The sequence below is a fragment of the Vigna unguiculata genome, chromosome 1 (genome assembly GCF_004118075.2).
Source record: "Vigna unguiculata cultivar IT97K-499-35 chromosome 1, ASM411807v1, whole genome shotgun sequence".
In the NCBI taxonomy this organism is placed as follows: domain Eukaryota; kingdom Viridiplantae; phylum Streptophyta; class Magnoliopsida; order Fabales; family Fabaceae; genus Vigna; species Vigna unguiculata.
The window spans coordinates 28,951,406-28,975,155 of NC_040279.1; the positions used below are offsets into that span (position 1 = coordinate 28,951,406).

General features: G+C 29.6%; 3 protein-coding genes and 1 long non-coding RNA gene across 7 annotated transcripts in view; 2 read left to right on the forward strand and 2 right to left on the reverse strand.

Annotated features, from left to right (window-relative positions):
• The first annotated feature begins 1,052 nt into the window (after window positions 1–1,052).
• LOC114179872 (ABC transporter G family member 15-like) lies at window positions 1,053–10,949 on the forward strand. 2 transcript variants are annotated; one of them, XM_028066368.1, is made up of 9 exons: window positions 1,053–1,309; window positions 2,601–2,683; window positions 8,460–8,921; window positions 9,006–9,125; window positions 9,201–9,332; window positions 9,471–9,749; window positions 9,834–10,106; window positions 10,181–10,288; window positions 10,363–10,949. In XM_028066368.1, the coding sequence occupies exons 1-9, from the start codon at window positions 1,096–1,098 to the stop codon at window positions 10,705–10,707; spliced, it is 2,016 nt and encodes a 671-aa protein (XP_027922169.1). In that variant the 5' UTR covers window positions 1,053–1,095; the 3' UTR covers window positions 10,708–10,949. The 2 variants fall into 2 exon arrangements, with proteins under 2 accessions (XP_027922169.1, XP_027922160.1); XM_028066359.1 differs by having other exon boundaries at window positions 1,054–1,309; window positions 9,465–9,749.
• On the reverse strand, window positions 3,076–5,062 carry LOC114179885. The gene is made up of 3 exons (XR_003603542.1): window positions 4,939–5,062; window positions 4,748–4,819; window positions 3,076–3,461 (listed from the first exon to the last, which is right to left on the reverse strand). It is a non-coding gene; the product is annotated as an uncharacterized LOC114179885 (long non-coding RNA).
• Window positions 10,950–15,985: 5,036 nt separating the features above from the next.
• On the forward strand, window positions 15,986–18,081 carry LOC114173795 (heat stress transcription factor B-3-like). Its single transcript, XM_028058405.1, has 2 exons — window positions 15,986–16,482; window positions 17,276–18,081. Exons 1-2 carry the CDS (start codon window positions 16,243–16,245, stop codon window positions 17,738–17,740), a joined length of 705 nt encoding a protein of 234 aa, XP_027914206.1. The 5' UTR covers window positions 15,986–16,242; the 3' UTR covers window positions 17,741–18,081.
• Window positions 18,082–21,160: 3,079 nt separating this feature from the next.
• LOC114184876 (ABC transporter A family member 1) overlaps window positions 21,161–23,750 on the reverse strand; it is a 64,546-nt gene continuing 61,956 nt past the window's right edge. For 2 of the 3 annotated variants that reach the window (XM_028072268.1, XM_028072254.1), the window contains exons 39-40: window positions 22,764–22,822; window positions 22,137–22,684 (exon numbers count right to left, since the gene is read on the reverse strand). In XM_028072268.1, the coding sequence (XP_027928069.1) occupies window positions 22,603–22,684; window positions 22,764–22,822 (141 nt within the window). In that variant the 3' untranslated portion in view covers window positions 22,137–22,602. Of the gene's footprint in view, window positions 21,381–22,136; window positions 22,685–22,763; window positions 22,823–23,750 lie in introns of those variants that run through there. The other variant, XM_028072263.1, reaches the window with a different exon arrangement.

Sequence of the window (23,750 nt, forward strand, 5' to 3'; positions counted from 1 at the left end):
ATAATTTGTTTAATTGTCAACAAACTTAAAAGGAAAGGGTCAAAAGGAAATTAATTTTAGCTGTTTAATTTATAATAATAAGATTTTCTCTTTTCATATTTGTAATACTAATTATATTTTTTACAATATAATTTTTATTAAATTTTTTAAAATTATTAATTACTTTTATTTATTTTCTATAAAAACTTTTTTATTCATTAATAATTATTTTTTTTATTCATTTTATTTTATTTTTAATATATATAAATTTATTTTATATATTAACTTAATAATATTATGCTAATATTTTTTATTAATATAATATCATTCATATTTAAAAAAAATGTAATGTGTTTATGCTAATAAAATATAAAATATAAAGAAAATGAAATAAAACTAAAAGTAGCTATATTTGGAGCGATGAAATAAGTAATTTCCATTCTTAATTTTTCATTGTGTGGAAAACTGAATTATCAGCTCATGAATTTATTTATTTTCTTACATGTGTGAAGTGTAGTTGTGTTGAGTTTATTCGATCCAAAGATTACTAGAAATCAATTTTCTACAAATTATAGAAAATTGAAGAGGCGGTTATATTATTGGATGAGCTGTTACATTACATGTCCTACAAAATAACTTGGTCAATTATTCACTATAAATCTGACATCAAACTCACCTACCAAATGTACTAAACAACCTTTTCTTTTTAAATTATATGACATTAAATAGTGACCTATTAATCTATCTTTACGATATCATCGTACAAATTTAAATTTTTAAATCAACAAACCCATTCACTTTTCAATAAACGGAAACTTTATTTTATAAATACTTACCCTTCAATATAATTTTCCTTTACTTTACCCTACTGGTGTCTTCTAAAACCGTAAAAAGATAATGCAAGAATATTTAAAATTCAGAAACAAAAAAGAGTGCCCTTAAGATAACGACATGGTACTCTTCAATAACTCCTATCAGAAAATCTTCAACTAACATGAACGTGTTCATACAGTGCCATAATGAAACATGAATCCAATTAATTACAACTAACAACAGTAATAATAAAAGTATGTATGTATATATATAAGTTGAGAGATATGATGTATAGCTACCAAAATGGAGTTGCAGAGTAATGCAGATACTGCAGTGGAGAATAAGAGAAGGGTGTGTTTGTTTTGGGAAGATTTAACAGTGGTAGCATCAAATGGAAGCAATAGTGCAGAAAAGGAACTCCTAAAAGGGTTAAGTGGTTATGCAGAACCCAACCGGATTATGGCACTCATCGGTCCTTCAGGATCTGGGAAATCCACTTTGCTTGCTGCACTCGCTGGTTCTTCACATACTTTTCTTTCGTTTCTGCTTTTCTATTCTACTCGTCACTCTTCACCGATTCTTCTGCTTAACTATACTCTCATACTTTCAACATACTTCAACAAATTTCTCCACAAATATTTTTAGGGTTAAAAGAGATTGAATAGTAAGTTAAAATTAATTTATGTACAAATTGTTTCCAAAGTATGATTTTTTTTTTGTTTATGTATAAGTTAATTATAATTTATCAAAAATATTACTAATTTTTCTTGTTTTCTTTTTCTAAAATTATTTATAGGAAAAATTATCTAAAAGTATCTTTAGTCACTTAATCCTGCTGTTGCATGAATCATGAGTGCCTAATGATTTTTTATTCTTTTTAACTTATTTTTTTTAATGTAAAAAGAAAAGCAAGTTGGTTTAAATCTAAATTTTGTATAAAAAATTATACCGAATCCTCTTACTACCATGAGAATCCCTGTGAGTTTTCATCTAACAAGAATAATAACTTTAGTAATTGATTTGAGAAGTGCTTTTTAAAGTAATTCAATATTTAGTAGATGAAAGATTTTATCAAGATTTAGTTAATTACAGCTTTATCAATATTTAGCACATGATAATCATTGGACTGATGATTGGCCAAAAATAATTATTCTTTTTGGTGTTATTTAATTTGCCATTTTTAGAATATTTCTGTATCTCAAATTATTTTTCCTTTTTAGAATATAAAGTATACTTCTTTTATAGTAGCATCAAGAGATAAATTCAAGTCTCACAACATTATATATATATATATATATATATATATATATATATATATATATATATTTCACAGACATTTTAAAACAAATGATTGTCTAAATAGAAGGTATTTTTTATATCATAAATTTCTCTAGAAGATATCTACTTGCATAAGAGGTAATATTTCTTTTTTCATAAAATTATTTAAATTAATAACTTTTAAATTGACATAATAAAAAAAAATAGGCGGTGATATTTCTTCAATTATTTTAAAAACTTGACATTGATTGTAATCATGACGAACATAAAATCTGCTTTCTTTAATAGAATGTTATGAGTACCGACTAACATAAAAATGTCAGGTGTTAGGTAGATTGTAGTGATGACTATATAAAAGTCATAAAGGAGTGAAAGCAACCGAAATAAAGAAAAATGAAAGTAAAAATATTTTTCTCAAAGCACAGTGACAGTGCATTATTAATTTTTTATACTTAATTATTAATTAATGTTTCACCTATGTTTTTATTATATTTATTTTAATTTGTGATAATTTTATGTGATTACAACAGGTATACTTCCAAGCAATGTTAGGATGAGCGGAAATGTGGTACTGAATGGGAGTACGAGAAGGATGACAGGCTGCAAAGATGTTGTAAGAATTTAATTACTTTAAAAATAATTTAGTTACTTTAAATCATAAAATTTTAAATTTTACTTTGTCAATGTTATTTCTTGATTGATATTAGTTAAGTTTCTTTGTCAATGTTAATAAGACTATTTTTTTAATATATTAATGTTATCTATGATTTTGACTTTTTGATATATAAATTGTTTTTAGATTAACATAATCAAAACTATTTTTCATTAATTTAGGTTAATATTATTTTTTTTATTAACGTTAGTCAAAATATTTTTGACCATGATGTCCTTTGTGATTTTTTTATTGATGTTGATATATAATGATTACTTTTATCAATGTTACTATAGTGTTTTTTTTTTGTCCAAAGTTTATAAAAACAATTTAAAATGTTGAATAGAGAAAATTTCGATCAGCCTAAACGAAGATTATTTTTTCTTCAGATGTTAGTTGGGAAGTTGTCATCAATATTGTGACATCCCATTTTAATAGATTACACTACTAAATAAAATATCACACTATATATAATAACGAGAAGTACTTAGATGAATATAAAACGTAAAGGAGATAACTATTACAGTCATCCTGAAGTACTTAAAAGGAAGCTTAGGCGTACCACATAGTCCTAAGCAAAGGAGAATTTAAAAGAGTGCAACAGTTTTGCAAAAAGGTTGTCACTAAGGCAACTAATACAAAAGGCCTCATGGCCATGAAACTACTCCTAAGGTCACCAAGGCCGACAACTAGATCGTACCGCTGCGTCGCCCGGATCCACCTCGAGTCTCCCTCTCATCTGCTCCCACCAGAAGGTGATCATCGCAAGAGAGAACATACAATAAGACACAAACAGAAATGCAAGGGTAAGCTAGTGCAATTTGGTCTTATCATGCTACAACATACAAGTACTTAAACATTCCTTAACATACAACACACAAACACAGAACATCATGTTATAGCAGACAAACAAGACACTATGACTCAATTATCCGGATACATATACTAGGATCGGATTCACCGGACGCCTGCACTCGTGGTGGCCTCTACTGCTCTGCAGAGCCATTGCCAATGGGTTTCACCCTACCACTCACGAGGTTAGCCTTCAAGCGTCTAAGGCCATTATCCTGCCAAAGACTAGGGCCTCCCGCTACTCTCACCACTCGGGTCAGTTTGCTCTACTTGAGACTCACTGACCCTTTAGAGTTTCGGGATGCGATCCTTACTTGAATCCATATCCTAATATATACACTACACGCCACCATGAAGTCTCCCCATGGAACTCATGGAATTACGCCTATCACATCATCAGAATCATGTTTCTCATACAACAACCACCACCTTTATCTCATCATTACTTTCTCATGCTTATTATCAACCACCCAACACAACTTCATACATTACTCATGTTATCATACAAATTTGGTACATATAACTCATACAACTCATGCCAATACACCAAAATCTTGCATATTCAAGATAAACAGCCATACACTAAGCCAGACATCCAAACATACTCGTGCACATTATATTTAGAAGGAATAATCAGAATAATGCATGTAATAAATCATTTAACAACCAAGAAAACATGACCCCCCACTCGCACACTCGCTCAGGCGAGACGCTGACTTTCCAGATGCAGTGGATTCTCGCCCAAGCGAGATGAGCAAAAGGAGTCTCCACGAATTCTCGCTCAAGCGAGATGCTGTCCTCACAGAACACATCGGATTCTCGCTTAAGCGAGATGCGCGACGGTGGTGGCTTCACGGGATCTCGCTCAGGCGAGGCCTTCTCGCCTGAGCGAGACTACGCATCGCTCAAAACGGAAAAGAGTCGCCTAGGCGAGCTCTCGTGACAGGGAGCTCTCTGGTACTCTCGCCTAGGCGAGACGAGCTCGCTTGGGCGAAAATAGCAGAGTTCGTCACTGTCCAGCCACATGCAAAGGCGGAACCAGCTCGGATCCGCACCCAAACACACATGCAACTCCATTTCCCTCCACAAAACACACTATACATGCATATAAACACGAAAACAACCAAAAACAGCCAAGGACAACTTAAAACAGATGGATCTAGCTCCCCTTACCTTCGTTTGAGCACCAAAAACAACAGACCCGCAAAACAACGATAATAGCAGCTCCGGAACTATATTAGAGAGCTGAAACAGAAAGGTTCGCACAAAACGATGTTAAGAGACTTAGCCCTAACTTAACCATTGTGCTTAAACAGTGGAAGGAGGGGAAGAAAGTAGGCTAAAGGCTCTAGAGTTCGACTTACCAGAGAGTCACGAGCTGCTTTTGATAGCTTGGAGGTAGGAGGAGGTCGTGCCCTAGCAGAGCTCTAGCTGGAGATTTGAGAGGAAGAGAGGAACTGCTTCTGTGAGAGAGACCAGAGAAATCTGTTTTTCTGAAACAGAGGTAAGTGAGAAATGAGAGAGTTGGAAGGGTATAGGGTCCTACTGAAGGGCAGGGCCTTGGGCCTCCGAAAAGGCCAGGCCCAAACTTTATATTACCGAAAAAAAAAGCTTACAAATCTTTGATCAATTATTAAGATTGATATTAATAGTTGAAAGTAACCTCCTTTAATGTTGATTAAGAAAAATAAAACTCTTTATCAATGATAGTTAAATATTTTGCAAAATAATATTGAAAAATAATATTAACTAAAAGTATCATCCACTAATTTTTTTTAAATTATAAAATATTGTATATTAATTTTTTTTAAATTTATCAATAACTGGAATACTCCATCTAAAACATAAATTTTAAGAAATTTGAATTATTTTATCTGAATAAAATATTTTAAAATAAAATAATTTAAAATAAAAATAAAAATTTAATATATTTAAATTTTTTAAATATAAATTTTTTCATCCAAAGAAAATATTAAATGGAGAAATAAAATTCATAAAAAAATCATGCTTAAAATTTGAGGAAAATGATTAAGTTGAATGAAACTGCAGAAGTTACTTTTAAGCTTTATAGAAGGAACATTGAATTCAATGTTGATTATATAGTTCGACTCTAACTTCTAAGTGATTTCTATTGAATTGTCAAATATATGAATAGTAGACTTACTACTTTTCAAGTATTCAAGGTCTTGAAATATTTATAAGTAATGATTAGAATGTTTCGAGGGTGTTTTGTAAAACCTTTTGTAAACACATATATAAAAAAGAAAATATTAAAGTATGTTTTATTTTTAAGTTTTCATTTAATCTAATATAATATCACATAGTATGTTACATACAAAGAATAAAAAAAATATTTATGACTAAAATCTATTGATAATCACAATATTTATCGATAAAACAAATAAAAGAAGTTATCTGTAATTATAAATGATTAACAATATTCGCTAGTAATTATTAACAATAAAAGATTATCACTAAATATCTATTAGTAATTACTAATGAATGTTTTTTATCGATAATTTATAACGATCAAAATTTATTGATAAATATCTGTTCGTAATTATTAATAAATACTTTTTATAAGTAAATTCTATCGATGATTTTCTCCTTCTTCTTTCTCCACATCTTGTGATTTAATCTTTCTTCTCCCTCTTTCTTCTTCTTCTTCTTCTTTCCTTTCTTCCTCCTTCTCCCTTCTCTCCCTCTCCCTCCTCTCATCCTCTTTTGAAGTTGCCATGTCTGCCATTGTCGCCATCATATTCGTCTTTGTCACCATCGCGTATGTTACTTTTAATTCCTCTTCCTCCTTTACATCCTCCTCTCTCTTTATCATTATTACTTTTGTTGTTGTCTCTTTCTCCTAATTTTTCTACTTTTCTTCTTCTATTCTTTTTTCTTAATTTTACCCATCTTCATTTTATTTATAACAATATTTTGTTAGATTTAGTAGAAAAATTGATCTCATTTTATCAACATATATTAAAAAATTATTTTCATAAATACAATTACCAACGCTTTTTTCAGAAATAAAATACTGACTTATGAGAATATTGTCAGTAATAAAAATTCTAAATTACTAAAAGATTTTTCAATTAATTTTGCCGATAAATTTAATTGATAAATATATTCTACAATTTATAAAAAAAATTTGTCAATCTTTAAATTCTATTTTGCCGACAAGTTTATTTTTATTGATAAAATTCATCAATAAATTATATTTTATTGACAAAGATCAATAAAATTTATTCGGTAATATGATAATTTCGTACAGTGAACATGATACTTATATATACTATATATTTTACAATAATAAAACTTGTCTGAATAATATACATGGAGTCTATATACACCATTACTCTAAATCTAACTTTGGGTAGGCTCTCGGATATAATCATAACAACTTTTTTATATATATATAAATAAAAGGATAAACTAATTCAAAAAGAGACATCATACAACATGATATACAAAACATCTTTATATATTAATATATAAAGATAGTGTGTGCACCACCAATAAGACTTTAACACTTGAATGATCATGTCTGCGTTCATGTTAACACTTGATCAACAGTGAGTCATCACCTCGACATCGTTTAAGTGATATGTTACATATCTCTTAATGATACCAAACTACACATCATATTTTTAAGGTTTAATATACAACAACATTTATAAATGTTCATATGCTCCAACCAATCACAATCACAATCACTTGTATCAATTTGTAATTTGTTTTTCATATACAATACTATCAACAAATTATTTTCATATCTAAACAATATCTTATTGAATAAACTATACTTAACTGCCACCAAGAAAAGCTTCCTTTTTTACAATTCCAGAAGTCTTACCAAGCTTTTGGTATGTTTCAAGTACCAAATCCCACTGTAAAGACATCTCCCCTCAATCAAACACTTCATTATATTAAATTCTTTGTAAAAAACAACTACTTATCCAAATGAAGAGTTTTATCGACTAAGATCTTCCTAAGAACTATATTATGATATCACAATAATATTGTAGTTATTCTCTCGTCTTAGAGAGAACTCAAAGAAACTGAAATTGATACAAAAATGGTTGAAAATAGTTTAAGTGTGAGTCAAAAAGTTTCACATTGGATATAATAGACAAAGTTAAACACTATATAAGAATAAAGATTCATAATATCATTGCCTTAAGGTTTTAGAATAAAAGTAGTGTCAAATACTTTATATATGTAAGACTAATGTCATATAATCATATAGAATAGACAAAATTAAACATTATATAAGAATAAATACCCATAACCTTATATCTGTAAAACTAATGTTATATAACCATATGAAACTTTAATTTTTTAATGACTATAAACATAATATATATATATATATATATATATATATATATATTTATACATATATATATATATGTACATGTATATACATGTGTATACATGTGTATACATGTGTACACATGTATACACATGTATACACATGTATACACATATATATATACATATATATACATATATGTATATACATATATATACATATATATACATATATGTATATATATATATATACATATATATATATATATATATATATATATATATATAACTCAACAAAAACGAATAAGCTATAATATATATTATAATTTTGTTAGATTGAATTAAACATAAATAATTGTATTGTGTGTAGAATTACGTTGAGAGCTTTACCTGTGTAACTTTATTATACTTACTTTTAATACAACTTTTTATTTCATAGATCATCAAGATGAAACTCTATTTCTGATAACCAAAAGCAGTAACTCTAAAATCTACGTTCATCAATTGCAATAACTACGTCTATAATGCAGAGATACAACTCCGGTTCATGATTGTATTTGTGATGTTTTTGCAGTGTTACGTTACACAAGAAGATTATTTCTTGGGAACTCTAACTGTGAAGGAAACCCTCACATATGCAGCACGTTTGAGACTTCCTTCTGATACAACCAGAAACGAGATTGAGAAGGTGGTGACCAATGTATTGGCTGAAATGGGTCTGGAAGATAGTGCAGAAACCAGACTTGGAAATTGGCATCTGAGAGGCATAAGTACCGGAGAGAAAAGAAGGCTCAGCATAGGCATTGAAATCTTAACTCAACCTCATGTAATGTTTCTTGATGAACCCACCAGTGGCTTGGATAGTGCAGCCTCTTTCTATGTCATTTCTTCTCTATCAAACATAGCTCATGATGGAAGAATAGTCATATGCTCCATTCACCAGCCCAGTGGTGAAATCTTCAACCTTTTCGATGATCTGGTTCTCCTTGCAGCAGGTGAAGCTGTGTACTTTGGACAAGCAAATATGGCTGTAAAGGTGAGAAATTTTTCGACTTTTTACCATTCGAGAAGACAAAAGTTTAGCTTTTCTACGAAGCTGATAAATTCTGTTCTTGTTCAGTTCTTTGCTGATGCAGGGTTTCCTTGTCCAATCCGAAGGAATCCTCCTGAGCATTTCCTTCGTTGTGTTAGCCCAGAGTTCGATAGTGTCACCGCCTTAATAAAGTCTAAAATTGAAAACGTTTGTATTCACTATTTTCAGCATTCTTCAGCTTGGTTTTGTGGCTCATATATAATGCTGTTGAATTGTGTTCAGGCCGCTTCATCGTCGTTGAATTCTCTTATGAATATGACGACAGAGGAGATTAAATCAGAACTCGTAATGAACTACAAGAACTCCATACATTCAGCAAATGCAAGGAGAAAAATCAGAGAAATGAAAAAAAATGTAAGTCAATTTGTATAAGGCCACACTGCTCTCACATTAAGGCACATACCAAGAGATGGAAAAGACAATTGCAATATTGGCCATTACCCTTTTTTCTTTTGTTGAATTTGACTGAAGTAACTGGTTGTTCAGTTGCAGGAAGAACCTTTAGTTGAGAAGATATACGATACCAGTTGGCAGAAGCAGCTATGGACACTGACAAATAGATCCTTCTTAAATATGACCAGAGACTTTGGTTACTATTGGTTAAGGATTGTATTCTATATCATCATATCAGTGAGTGCTGGTTGTCTTCTTTTCAACATAGGAACAAGTAATGAAGCAATCATATCCAGAGGCAAATGTGATGGATTCATCTTTGGCTTAATGATCTTTCTGTGTTTAGGAGGAGTACCCTTTTACCATGAGGAATTAAAGGTACTCAAACAAACCATTAACTTTAATTTAGTTCCATCAGACTAAATTCAATGGACCTCTTATTTCATGACTCTTAAAAACCAGGTCTTCAAACGTGAAAGATTTGGAAAGCATTACGGAGAGGCCATCTTTGTACTCTCACATTTCCTCTCATCACTGCCTTTTGTTCTTGCAATTTCCCTCTCTTCGGGGACAATACTTTACCACATGGTGAACTTTCATTCAGGCTTCTCTCATTACTGCTACTTTTGCATGAACATATTTTGCTTCATTTCTGTCACAGAGGGCTGCACATTACTCGTTGCAGCACTCCTACCCGAGCTATTGGTAGCAATTGGAACCGCAACTGGTGTAATTGTGAGCAAACTCAAACATTCTCCTCTTCATTCTCATGAATTTGAAGAGTTATTTACCTCAAGTTGTGCACACAGGTATTCATGATGGTGCCATCTAATGTATTCAGAAGTCTGGCAGACCTTCCAAAATTCTTCTGGCGCTATCCAATGTCCTATCTCAGCTACATTACCTGGTCAATACAGGTACAAATGTTTCAATGCATTTATCATGTATTTAGATTATGATGTTAATGATGCTGTTTTACTGTGACACACAGGGTCAATTCAAGAATGACCTGATTGGTCTTGAATTTGAACCAAAGGTGGCTGGGGAAACCAAGATAAAGGGTGAACATATACTTCATGCCATGTTTGGAATTAGCACTGATTATTCAAAATGGTGGGACTTAGGAGTTGTAGTTTGCTTCTTGATATGCTATAGAGTGTTGTATTACTTGGCCCTTAAACACAAGGAGAGAGCTTCATCATTGTTGCAGATCAAAAGGACTTTCCTACACATTTTTCTCAGAAGACCCTCTCTGAAGGACAAATATACTTCTTCCAAGAGGCATCATTTGCACCCTTTGGCACTTCAGGAGGGTCTTAACTCTCCAATGTCATAATTCTCTCACTTTTCCTGTTAAACCTATCTCTCCCATGTCTCAAGTATATACATACTCTACTTACCTAATCTTTCTTTTTTTTACACACTGTGACATTGATATGTCAGCAACTTGACATTGTAACCATGCTATGAAGTATTGTTTAAGTTTACAATAACGTGTAATGTACGACATAAAAAAGTTCGTTTGTAGAAAATCTTGAGAGTGGAATTTATGATAAAGTCAAACATTTTTTTTTTTCCATGGAAAATGTTGATCGTTATCTTGAACTTTCTGTTTATGGGTGATGATTCATCTTAAGTAGGAGGAAGAAGAAGAAAGGGTGATAAAAATGAATTGGAGAATGAAAGTCAAGAAAGTTGAGCTGCATTAGAATGTTCCATAGTGTCCACGTTCAAGTGCTCTGCGTGGATGTCACAAAAAACTGATGAAGGTATAATTAACTTGTCCCAGCACATGCCAATATTAGATTGGTTTGACTATAAATGGAACAAGATTATTTAAGAAAGTTCTCAAGTTTGACTTTCATAAATGAAAGAATACACATTATCAAAGAAGATTAGTTAATTACATTACCTAATAGAAGTTGATCATTAATGTTGGTAGACATTTCATACCAACAATACATAAAAAAAAAAAAAAACTTATAACAAAACATTTGTTATTAAAGTTAATAAAAAGAAAAAAGAGAATGGATTCTATGGTAGAGTACGTAGATGCTCCACATAAGATTCAGTTTGGCAAGATAAAGGATAACATTGATTTTTGGTTATGCAGAGAAAAATCACTTCTCTCATTTGGTGTATTTGTGTAAAACATATTTTAGAAAAAAAAATATTTTAATTAAAAAATACTTATTATAATTTTGTTATTACTTATTTATTTAAATTAAGACAAAAAAGTTAACTTTTTTTTAAACATACACTCTTGTTGGGAGAGAATGCAGTATTGGTCTAACGAGGGGGCTTCTCCACGCAATTTCAATTGTTTTTCTGCATTTCCAAACTTTTTCAAAATATCTTAAATGATCATTGACTGTTTCACCAGCAGTTCCTCGTACACAAATCTCGACATTTACAATTCGATTTAGATAGTACTACTTTTTCAAGTCTAGTTAAAAAAATTACTAGATTTCCAAATTTAGTTAAAAAATTATCGGATTTCGAAATCCAATAAATATAATTACATTTTTTTAAAATATGTATATATTTTAATTATGTTTTAAAATAATGTAATAAGAAAAAAAAATAAGACTAAAAAAATTAACATTAAAAGAATTAAAAAAAACAAAGAATAAATATAAATATATAAAATTTTATTTTATTTTTTTCTTATTTTAGTTTTATTTTATTTTGTTTAAAGGTTAATTTTTTTTTCATTTTTTTTTCAAATCAGGACATTAAAAAATAAATACAATTAAAATATAAAAAGTATTAAAAAAGTTAACCTTTAAGTAAATTTTAAAAAAAATAAAAACAAAACAATACACACACACACACACACACACACATATATATATATATATATATATATATTCAATGAACATTCAATTGTTTAATGAAAGAACCAAAATTAATGATGGTTAAGAAAAGGCAATGCAATTGCGGTCAAGAAAAGTCATAAGCTATAGTATTTTTTTTTTCTCATACAAAAATATTAATGTTGACCAATTGATGGAATTATTTTAACTTACTTAACTACACTAAATATTGGAATGTTTTTATTATTCGACAGTAAAATTATATATGTTAGCTACAACTTTTATTTTATTTTTTCATTAAATTTAACAATTTGATTATTCATAATAATAATAGTATATAATGGAATAATAATTTAAAAATATGCTATTAGTTGACTTTAATTAAATTGATATATTATTTTAATTAACAATTCTGACACTCACTTATTTAAGCCATTAATATTACTATTCATCCTATTTTTTCTCTTCTTTAAGCCCAACTAAGAAGCACTGGATTAATCCCAAGACTGTGATAGTGATTAGTAAAATCATATCTAAAAGTCAGTTTTAGTATTCAAATTCTTGGCCTTGCGAATAAATGTACTTCTGCTACGACTAATTATTGCTAGGTCTTTAAGTCACATTACATGATTAATTATCTACAGTTTCATAATTTAATTTCTTCTGCCGAATGAAGATTTTGACTTTTTAATAGCAAATCTATTTAAAATTGCAATTTAAGTATTTGGGTTTCTGGTGACTAGTTTTGCTATTTTATATATATATATATATATATATATATATATATATATATATATATATATATATATATATATATATATATATATATATATATATATATATATATATTCAAATTTGTCTTCTGCGAGATCCAAATTCACACCTTATTATTGGTCACTTAATAAATATGTATAATATATGGGTTAAATTTTTTATATTTAAACTATTTTAAAAATTTATCTTTCATCTTTAAACTAAATTATATATTATTTTATGTTTATATTTTATAAAAAAAATGTAAAAAGCTTTCTCCATAAATAATATGTATTATAATTCATTATAAAATCCCCTTTGTTAGATGAAAAACACTTCATGAATATTATCACTATAAAAGAACTCTCAAATAATAATAAATTTTAGTGATAAAAATATGTTTAGAGAATATTTTTGTTAATAATCAAAATCTTAGTAATTATTATTACTGACCGGTTTAAAGACTAATTTATAATATAAATAATTTTAGTTACCATTTAGAGATCAATTATAATTTTAATTATTAATAATTTTTAGTTTATAAATTGGTATATAAATTGATAATTGATTATATTTTGTCACAAAAAAATATTATTATTCAAAGTTTTTTTTAGTGTATTTATTCTAGATAATATTTTATATAATTTATATAAAATACAAGAACGAAATAATGTATAATTCAATTTAAAGTTGAAACATAATCTATAACAATATATAAAGAGAATTCTTTTTTTCTGTCCACTTTTTATTTTCCAATTTTACCTTTAATTATTATTTTAAAAATTAATTATTTTATAATTAGTTTATCTTTAACCGTTTTTTAATTTTTTTTATTTTGACCGTTATTCTAAAAACTTCTTCTAACAGTTATTTTATTTAACAACTATTTTAAAATTTATTATACATATTTTAAAAGTAAATATTATTTATCTTATAAAAATTAAAAAATGCGGATACATATGACAATAACTGTGTATTCGCTAATTTTTTATAATATTTTTAAAAACAAAAACAGCTTTTATTTATAATATATTGAGTGATTTGGTTATTCCATATTAGCATTCGATGCTTCTACTTGTGTTAATTACCGAGATTTAAAATATTATTAGTTTTGGAGTTTGTAACTTTTATAGTTTTGTTTTTAATATGAAAAAAATATATTTAAATTGTCATCTTAATTATAGTGAAGATAATTGGGTACCGGAAGAATAGTAGTTGATTTGATGGTTGATAAAAATAAAAGTAGAGTGAAAACCTGAAATTAATAAATTTTCTATATAATTATTAATTCAAAATAATTAATAAAATAAATTTTCTATATTATATAAACAAATTTATATATATATATATATATATATATATATAAATTTTATAAACAATTTTTTTAAAAGTTAAAAAAATTAAAAAAATTAAAAGAAAAGTGACAGTCCAATCTATTGCTTGTCCTGAAGCAGGACGAGTTGCAATATCCAATCTATTTTGTTATGGTGGACCAACACAATCTAATTCGGCCCATTTTTGACGAGTCAAATACGAAGTGAACAAAAAATTACACCCATGATAATAATATTTATTATTTTTACTAAACTTTTCAAGAAACCTTTTCCTGAAACACCACTAAAATGTATACCCTGTCCTTTATTTTTTATAAATAAAACAAGCATTTAATTCAAATATACCGAAAACGACTCTTTTACAGAATTATGTATTTATTATAATTGTGATGTAGGACAAAGATAATAGCTAGGTTGAAAGTCGTATCCTGAGAAATTAGTTTTAAAATCCCATCTATATTATTTAATAGTTCCGTATGTGACTACACTAGTAAATCACAAACTTAAAGTTCCTCCTGCACGCAATTTTGTTAGTTCACATTCATCTATCTTATTTAAAGTGAACCAGGAGAGTGACACAAAGCATGAATAGGAATTTCCTGCTTTGGAAGTTTTCTACATATCAAACATTTTTACTACTTGTCTTTCTTTTTTTAATAATCTTTCTCTCTGTTCAGTTTTCAAAATATATTAATATTAATATATTAAAATAATTTTTAACATATTTAAAAACATCAAAATTAGTTAATATCGATTAATATATCTTAAAAATGCACTAAAAACACAAAAACAATACTAATATTTCAACAACAATTAGTCTAAATTCATATCAAACAAACACCGAAAAAAACATCTTATATAATAATCAATTTTTACAACAAAAAATAATTAACCACTCTAATAATCAATTTAATACTAATTTATAAATAAAAATAATTTTAAAAAATTATACTAAATCTCTAATTTAATAATTAAAATAATTTTTATTATGAATCAATGATATTGACTATAAAAAAGATTTTAAACTATCAAAATAAGTTGATTTATAATTATAAATTTAATTTTTAAATTGATCACTACGTTTTTTTTTTCAATAAATTAGGTGGTAATAACAGTTTTTAGTATAAGAAAAAAAGTCAGCATATTGGAATATAATATTGTGCCACGTCATAGTCGATATTATTTTGTTGTACACGCGGTTAGCTTGATGGAACATAGAAGCATCGCATTTGAATGGAAGAAAAAATAGTTTCTGAAATTGCACAGAAAGTCAAAGCAAGTCGCTTGCTTTCATGGAAAACCCTCGAACCATTTCATCACTTTTGATGAAGAAATCAAACTAAGTACCCAACAGCCAGTGATCGAGGAATTTGCACGAAAGACGCACATAATATTAATGAAACAACAAAAATATATAAATAAAAAAAAACAAAGAACGGAGAAAGAAAGAAAGTATGAGCACACCTAAATGGCTTAAACTAACATTATTTTTGGTAGAAAAAAATGAATCCCACCAAACACTCCCACGTGCAAACTTCATCTTCTCTCCAATCCTCCATTCAAAATTTTAACAACGCCTTTTATAATGGGCTGCTCTTTCTCTCATTACTTTAATCAACTTAGTCAAGTTGCTTTATTTTTAACTTTAGGGTAAAAGAATGTGCATGCCATGAAGCCTCATATATGTATAAATAAATAGGGTAGGCTTAGTTCTTACGTTTCAACTATTTATTCATTGTGAGAAAGGTTTCCATAGCCAAGCAAAATCAATTCAGCTCTTGCAATTCTCATGAACTGTGGAGTCGTGTTGGGTTTCTATTGTTGGGGTTGGGAGTTCTTAACTGCCCTTCTTCTCTTCTCTTCTTATCAATCTTATTGATCTTTCCTTTCTCTTCTTACACTTTTTCTCATTCAAGGAAAAAAATTACCCATCTTTCTTTTTAGACAAAAATAGAACAATACAACAAAATGGAAATAAAAGATAATAAAGGATTGTTGTTGGGAGGAGGAAGAAAGTGCACTCCGCCGCCGTTTTTGCTGAAGACCTACATGCTTGTGGAGGATCCGGCTACCGACAACGTCGTCTCGTGGAATGCCGACGGGACGGCATTTGTGGTGTGGCAGCCGGCGGAGTTTGCACGTGATCTCCTCCCAACACTCTTCAAGCACAGCAACTTCTCCAGCTTTGTGCGCCAGCTAAATACTTATGTACGTAACACCATGAATTCATTCACTCTATGTTAGTGTTTATATGATTTCTGTGTTTTATTTATTTGATGTCATGTTATAAGTTTTTGATGGTTTTAGAAGATATTGCAAAAAAATTTACGACACGATTTACTTGGTTGTTTAGTTTTACTATTTTGACAGCTTGACCTTAATTAAATTACGTATAGTGTCTCAAATAAATATTGGACTCCATTTTCAAATTGGATATGAAGGGTTGAACAGAATTTTTCTATAGTTAGGTATCTAATAAAAAGTGTTAAATATCTTCTCCTTATATAAAGCAAGAGTGAAGTGTTCTAGAAAAGAACAAAATTATTGGAAATGAACATTAATTAAACAGTGCAATAATACTGATATGAATGTGATGACTTTGTTCATACTGCTATGTTTGTTTGTTTTGAATTCTTACCCTGTTTGATGCGTCTGGTCAGAGTTCATACCTACTTATCAAACTTTCAAGACAAGCACCAACAAAATTCAATTTTAGTGGGCGTGAAGCCGTGCATGACTTAGTAACATTTTTTTTAAAGTATTTAAAAAAATAAAATATATTCGTAACTTCATTTCTTAATTTCTTACCAAAAAGATGAGTTGTCAAGTCATAAGGTTTTCCCACAGAGTGATGAAATTCAATGTATGTGTTCTGACCAACTTCTGGTGTTGGTGCATAAATTATTATAGCTTCTTCTGCACATCTCTTCTGACATGTTAATTGCATATTTTGCTATCAAAAGTTGGCAGCAGAACTAAAAAAGTATTTGATGATGTTTAGGGTTTTCGTAAGGTTGCAACAAGTAGATGGGAGTTTCTGAATGAGAAGTTCAAGAAAGGTGAAAGAGAAGAGCTATGTGAGATTCGGAGAAGAAAAGCTTGGAGCAACAACAAGCAACAAGGAAATGTAGGAAACCAAGTGACAGGTCAAGATTCTGATGAAGATCAAAGGTCGTCATCAACTTCATCGTATTGTGGGTACAGTAATCTGGTGGATGAAAACAAGAGGCTTAAGAAGGAGAATGGGGTGCTGAACTGTGAGCTGAGGAGCATGAAAAGAAAGTGCAAGGAGCTTCTTGATTTGGTGGCCAAATATTCATCAGATGATGCAGACGAGAAGGAAGAAGATGAAAGGCCAATGCTGTTTGGAGTGAGGTTAGAGGTTGAAGGAGGGATGGAGATGAAGAGGAATAGAACTGAGATCACTGAAAGCGCAAGCATTATGCTGTCTCAGTCATGCAAATAGATATATGTAGAACCTTAAAAGTGTTTCAGAATAGATTATATACTGAAAAGGAATAATCATAAATTTGATTAGTTAGTTAGGATTATTGAAAAAGAGTGGTAGATTTGTAGTTTCTTTGGATATCATGGAACAACCGAAGACACCCTCAAGCATATATGTTGTAATTATGTAATGTGATTTAGGAAGATGACACAACTAAAATAGGCTCAAGAGAGGCCATTAATTAGTTTATTGCTGTGGGAGAATAAACAAAAAGTGTTCTGTAATTGTATAAAAAATGGTCTTCTTCTTCACTCCCCATGAAATCCACTGTTACTTCATGTCACTGTTACATTTCGAAATATTTCCCTCTCCTCTTTCTTATTGCTCTTCCCCTGACTCCATTTGCTTTCTCCTTTACTCTTCCACTTTCGTTTCGCTGTTGCACTATAAGGAAGCATTTAGTATAATGCTTAGATTATGTTGTTATTGCATAGAGTGAAACTCAGTTTTTATTTGAGATTCAACACGAAAAGGGTTAACTATATATATTGATTCCTACACTATATATAACGTGATTTTTGTTTTGTTCCTATCTCAAATGTTAATCCTTTTAGGTCTCCATTTTTAATGTATAAATGCAATCATCTTCACCCAACATCGTTAACTGTTTTTTGGCATTACAAACAACAAATCATGCTCACTTTTCAAGACGTTGATATGAGGGAAATTTGTAGACTTCATCCAACATGATTTGTCATTTGTCTGTGAAAAAAATGACAACTTTGAGGTTGTCAGTGTGGAAAAAGAAAAATAAAAGAAGACCATATGGAATAAGACAACTTGCGGCAAATTACACAGGTAGAAGGGTTAACCTCTAGCACCAACCATCTTCTTCCACTTGCAAGGCTGAGGTTTTCTTATCTCAAGCAACAACTAGAAGTACACAATGATGCTTGTGAGAATTAGAATCTATCATTTGAATTCTTTCAAAATTTAGTCATGGAATATCTGTTTCCTGATGCTCAGACCTGTCTTCAACATCACCCCAACTTAACATCATCCCAACAACACCTCAACCCAGTCCAAGAGCCACAGTCCCAGCAACAAGAACGAGATCCTCAACGAGAAGACAATAATTTTAATGATTATATAGATTATTAGAAGTTTATACATACTTATCAACAATCTATTTTCTTACTTTATTAGGTGCTTTTTTCATGTGAAAATATGTCTATCAACATATTATTAGTTTAGTAACTTATTTTCTACTCTCTTTGGACTATGTAATATAATATTGTAAAAAATTGAAACATATATTTAAAGATTTAAATGTTAACAAGTATTGTATGTTTTTTTTAGGAAATATCCATAGGTCTGCTTGAACGTAGGGAATATAGCTCATTGCACTATTGCATGTGTGCCTATATTGACAGGTTTGTATATATTGGCATGTCTATTTTGAGTGTAGGAAATATAATTCACTGATGAAGAAATATGCATTACGTTTACCGACAGATTGTTGTGTCACTAACATAACATTAAGTTAGCTATCAATTTTTTAATAGAATAATTCTTCAATAATAATCGATGGTTACATTTATCAGTAAATTGGGACTCATCAAAATATCTTTCGATAATTATTGAGAATATATCCTTCTATAACGTAAATTTAGAAATAACAATTTGATTGTTGGATTATTGAGGGATTTAAAATTTTTGTTGGTAAAATTTATTAATAATTATTTTATCAACGAATTTTTATTCATCAAAAGTCTGAAAATTTAGATTTATCGATATTTTGATAGTATGTAATACTTGATTTTTCTTTTAATAGTGTAAGTTAAATGCATTTTCATTAACCAAGCAATAAAATCAAGTAAATCTTGTGTAATGTAGGTACTCGATATTGATATCGATGACATGTTAGATGTGAGGTCCTGTTAAAAATATCTCTAAATAGCCTAACCAGGTCATTAACTTCATAGAAATTCGTGATATAAACTCAAACTGAATTAATCACTAAAAATTATCACCACATGTTTATGACCCAATCCTACAATTAGGAGTGTTAACGCTGATGGGCACGTCTAGGTCTACAAAATGCATATCTAACATCAACATTTGAATTGTCTCATTTTGCAATTTTAAGTACATCGAAAAGTTTAGAGTTACCAATATATATATACTAACAGTAAAAAAAAATATAATTATTAATATATTAATTTATCTTTATATAAAAGAAATTGGAAGCCAAGGTCCCTCTCATGAACAACAAAGATCTGTCAATCTCATGCATAATATTTCTTGGATAATAAAAAGGAAATTCGAAGAAAAATGGGAGACTTGTAGAGAGGGGAAGAGGAGAATTTAAATGTTGTGAATATGTGATTTGAAGACTTTTTTTCGAACAATCATATTATTACTAACCCGTTTTTCTACGATGATTATGCTTACAAATAAGAATTGACAAGATGAAGCAAGACTAATACCTATAATAGAAATTCCTCTAACGCTGCATTGTATACACGAGGGTAAATTCTTGCATCAGAATATTTTAAGAGACTATTATGTAAAATAATTTACTATTGTTTTCATTCAAATTCAAATTACAAATACATCCAGGTTTTATTTTTGTCAGAAACAAAAATGCAAATATCACTCTAATATGTTGGGGAAATTTCTTCCTGCACCCCCTATATTTTTTCAAATTCTAATTATACACCTATTGTAATTATGGTTCCATTCCACATCTTTCCATCTTCTTCCTTACACTTTATATTATTATGATCCTTCCATTTGTTTTAATGGACACTTGTGAATGTTTTTTAGGATGGAGGTGGAAGAAGAGATGTGGTGGAAGTGGAGGTGGAAGAAAAAGATGGGGTGGAGATGAAGATGGAGATGGGAGAAGATGGGATGGAGGTGGAGGAAAGTATGAAGGTGCTCTGGTGTAGGGGAGGAAGAGGGGAGAAGAAGAGGACAAATTTAACTTTTTAACTTACTTATGGGAATGTAATAAGAAAACATGGGGTGCAAGAAAAAATTCCCTATGTTGGGAACCCTTTTAGAAGTTCCATACGACTGTCAAGGCTGTCCTCTAAGACCTAAAACCTTTAGTATGTTAGATGTTTATCATACCATTTAAAGCTTTTAAATCATTATTTCTTATGCATAAATGATATCTAACTCATGATTAGTTTAAATTTTGTAAAATTTGAATTATTAAAAGTTTAGAATGTGTAAATGATGCATTGATTATACTCGATTACTTATGAAACAAAAATTTATTTTCTCAATGTGACTATGAAAAGCTTATTGATAATGGAGACTTGTTACAACATATTAAAGATGGTTTTTCTAATTGTCCATATGACATGACATCTTCTACATGTCGCACAAATAGTCAAAAGAGGACGAGCCTATATGAAAGATTTAAACCTTTTATTTTTTTCTAGCAAGTTCTTCAAATGTCATCATACAAGTTGAATATGAACAATAAAGCATCTTGTGTTAAATATAATTGAAAAAAACAAGAATTTGGAGGATATGATAATTGTCTTACATTTTTTCAGCAATAAATGACAGTTTATGCTTAAATTTACACCAGGCTAATCATCTTCATCAATCTCACCTCCTTTTGCACAAGTTCAACCTTCTCCTAAACAAGAACAAGATGATGAATTTAAACATCATGACTCGCACATACTATATTTCTTTAATATTTACTATAAGCATTAGCATTGATGCTAAATTATATATATGGTTTCGCTGAAAGTTCGGTAGGACTACTAGCGTAAACATATATTTGTCACAAGTTGACAAGTTAATAAAAATATGAATTCATAACAATAGAGACAAATTATGACATACATACAAATTTTATATACGAATTTAGACAGGAATTTATACGAATTTTTTATACGAATTAGGAGATACACTAAATATAAGGTTGACGTATTGAGGCAGGAAAATTTTCAAAAAATATTACCCGTAACTATAACGATAGAGAGAAAAGTGCTGCCAATTCAAACTACAATGTACATTCTGATAATGCATTTATATGTGCAATTACAAAGAATTTAAAAATATATTTTAGATTATACAATTTTATAACTATACTGAATTGAATAATTTGTTATAAAACAAAAAGGACAAAGTGATAATTTTTAATATAAATGGATATGCTAGAAGAAAAAGCTTGTTTAGAAGGACGAGCTCTCAAAATTTATACCCACACCACATCTATATCAAAATTAACTTTGAGCAATTTTAAGAAGTAGACGTTTCTCTACAAGGTCTTCAAAATAAGTGCTCAGTAGCCTAAATTTTTAATTTCATACATTTCCAGAATTCAGTTTTCAAAATATATTGCATTCCAAAAATTAAATTCCTAAACTTCAACTAACAATCAAAATTACGTTCCGTACACTAATATGGATAAAAATGATGTCCAGAAAATAGTTACAAAGGGTAAAAGGCAATTGCCTGAGAAATAATAAGTATATTCATGATTGGAGCACATTTTTTGGAGTATGCTGGTAGCTAGTAGATGGCTGCGGTGCGGAGTGCATAGCAGCAAACTCCGTATTCTCCACCAATGGGTGTTAGAACGGAACAAGATTTATTGAGGATAATCCCAAGATGGATCACCCTCTACCAGACAGTTAGATTGATTAAGGGACTTAGTACTAGAAATCTATTTACAATTCATTGGCACTATAATCATTGACTATACAATATACATGGCCTTAGAATCTCGTCCAAGGACTCTATGTTTAATCCAGGCAGGAGAAGTGAAGGAGTATCATCATTTTGATACATTTAAACACGTTATAACCAACAAACAGCAATTATGAAAGGGATTGTAAAATGAGGGCACCTCATGGATTAGCTGCAAAATGATTAAATATTGTCTCTAGAGTTGACTGGCTGATGCTGTACTCCGCAATCCCTAATGTATTCCTGCAAATGATATTTTGGTGGAATTTGGTCACGTTTTTTGATGAGCAGGAAAAATAAACAACAGGGCCCTTGCATTTACCTATTTCTTTCAAGAAGTCCAAAAACGTCTGCCAAGGAAAACTCCTCATTATATGGTAACTGCAGTCAACAAAAGATAAATTACTATATCCACTGTAAAATTCAACCTGGACACACTGCAATCAAATGCATATACAAAATGTTCCACCTTGCCAGAACAAAGTGAAGATAAACTGCCGACCATCAATAACAAGATATGTCTGGCATTATTCAAGACATCAAAACCGTAACCAAACTCTCTTTAAAAGGTTAAGGTATCAAGTAAAGAATCATGAATGATTTTACATTTCTACATACTCCCTCTTCATGCATTAGACATTAATCTTGATCTATGAAGCTTGGATACTTAGTAAGATTTAATACGGATACAGAACTATGACAGTTTTTCATAAAGTTTAGTATTAACAAATTAGTATTTAGTATATAATACATTTTGGATACGATAAAAAAGATCTATAAAATATTTTCTATGAAGTATAATATTGATCAATAAAGAGATGTTGATCAATTCTCATTAATCCATAATTATAATGATCACAATTTTGCAAAGAAGACATTTGTGAGCATAGCAAAAGAAATATAGTTTCCGCCTAAATATTAGTCTTACTTCAATATTGACTATAATAGCCTACAATCTACAAACATCACTACTAAATTATTGTCAAACACTAGTAGTTTCATTCTTCTCTTCTCCGTAACCTTCGTTTGAGACAAAAAAAAGTTCAGTCTCTAAATTTGATTCATCAAGAGGTAATTCTGCCAATTCAAAGAAGTCTAACACTATGCCCCAGTAATGTCCCACAAATTTGTCTCTCCATTTTCATAGTTATATCTTTCATCTTTTTTAGACAAAAAGTCAAAGGCTAGTATTAGAAAGTGGACTTTAAAGTTAATCTCACAAACATGGTTTGTAAGATGAGGTTTGCATTCATTTATACACTATAATTTGATCATATTTCTAGTCAATGTGAAATCTTCGACACACTCA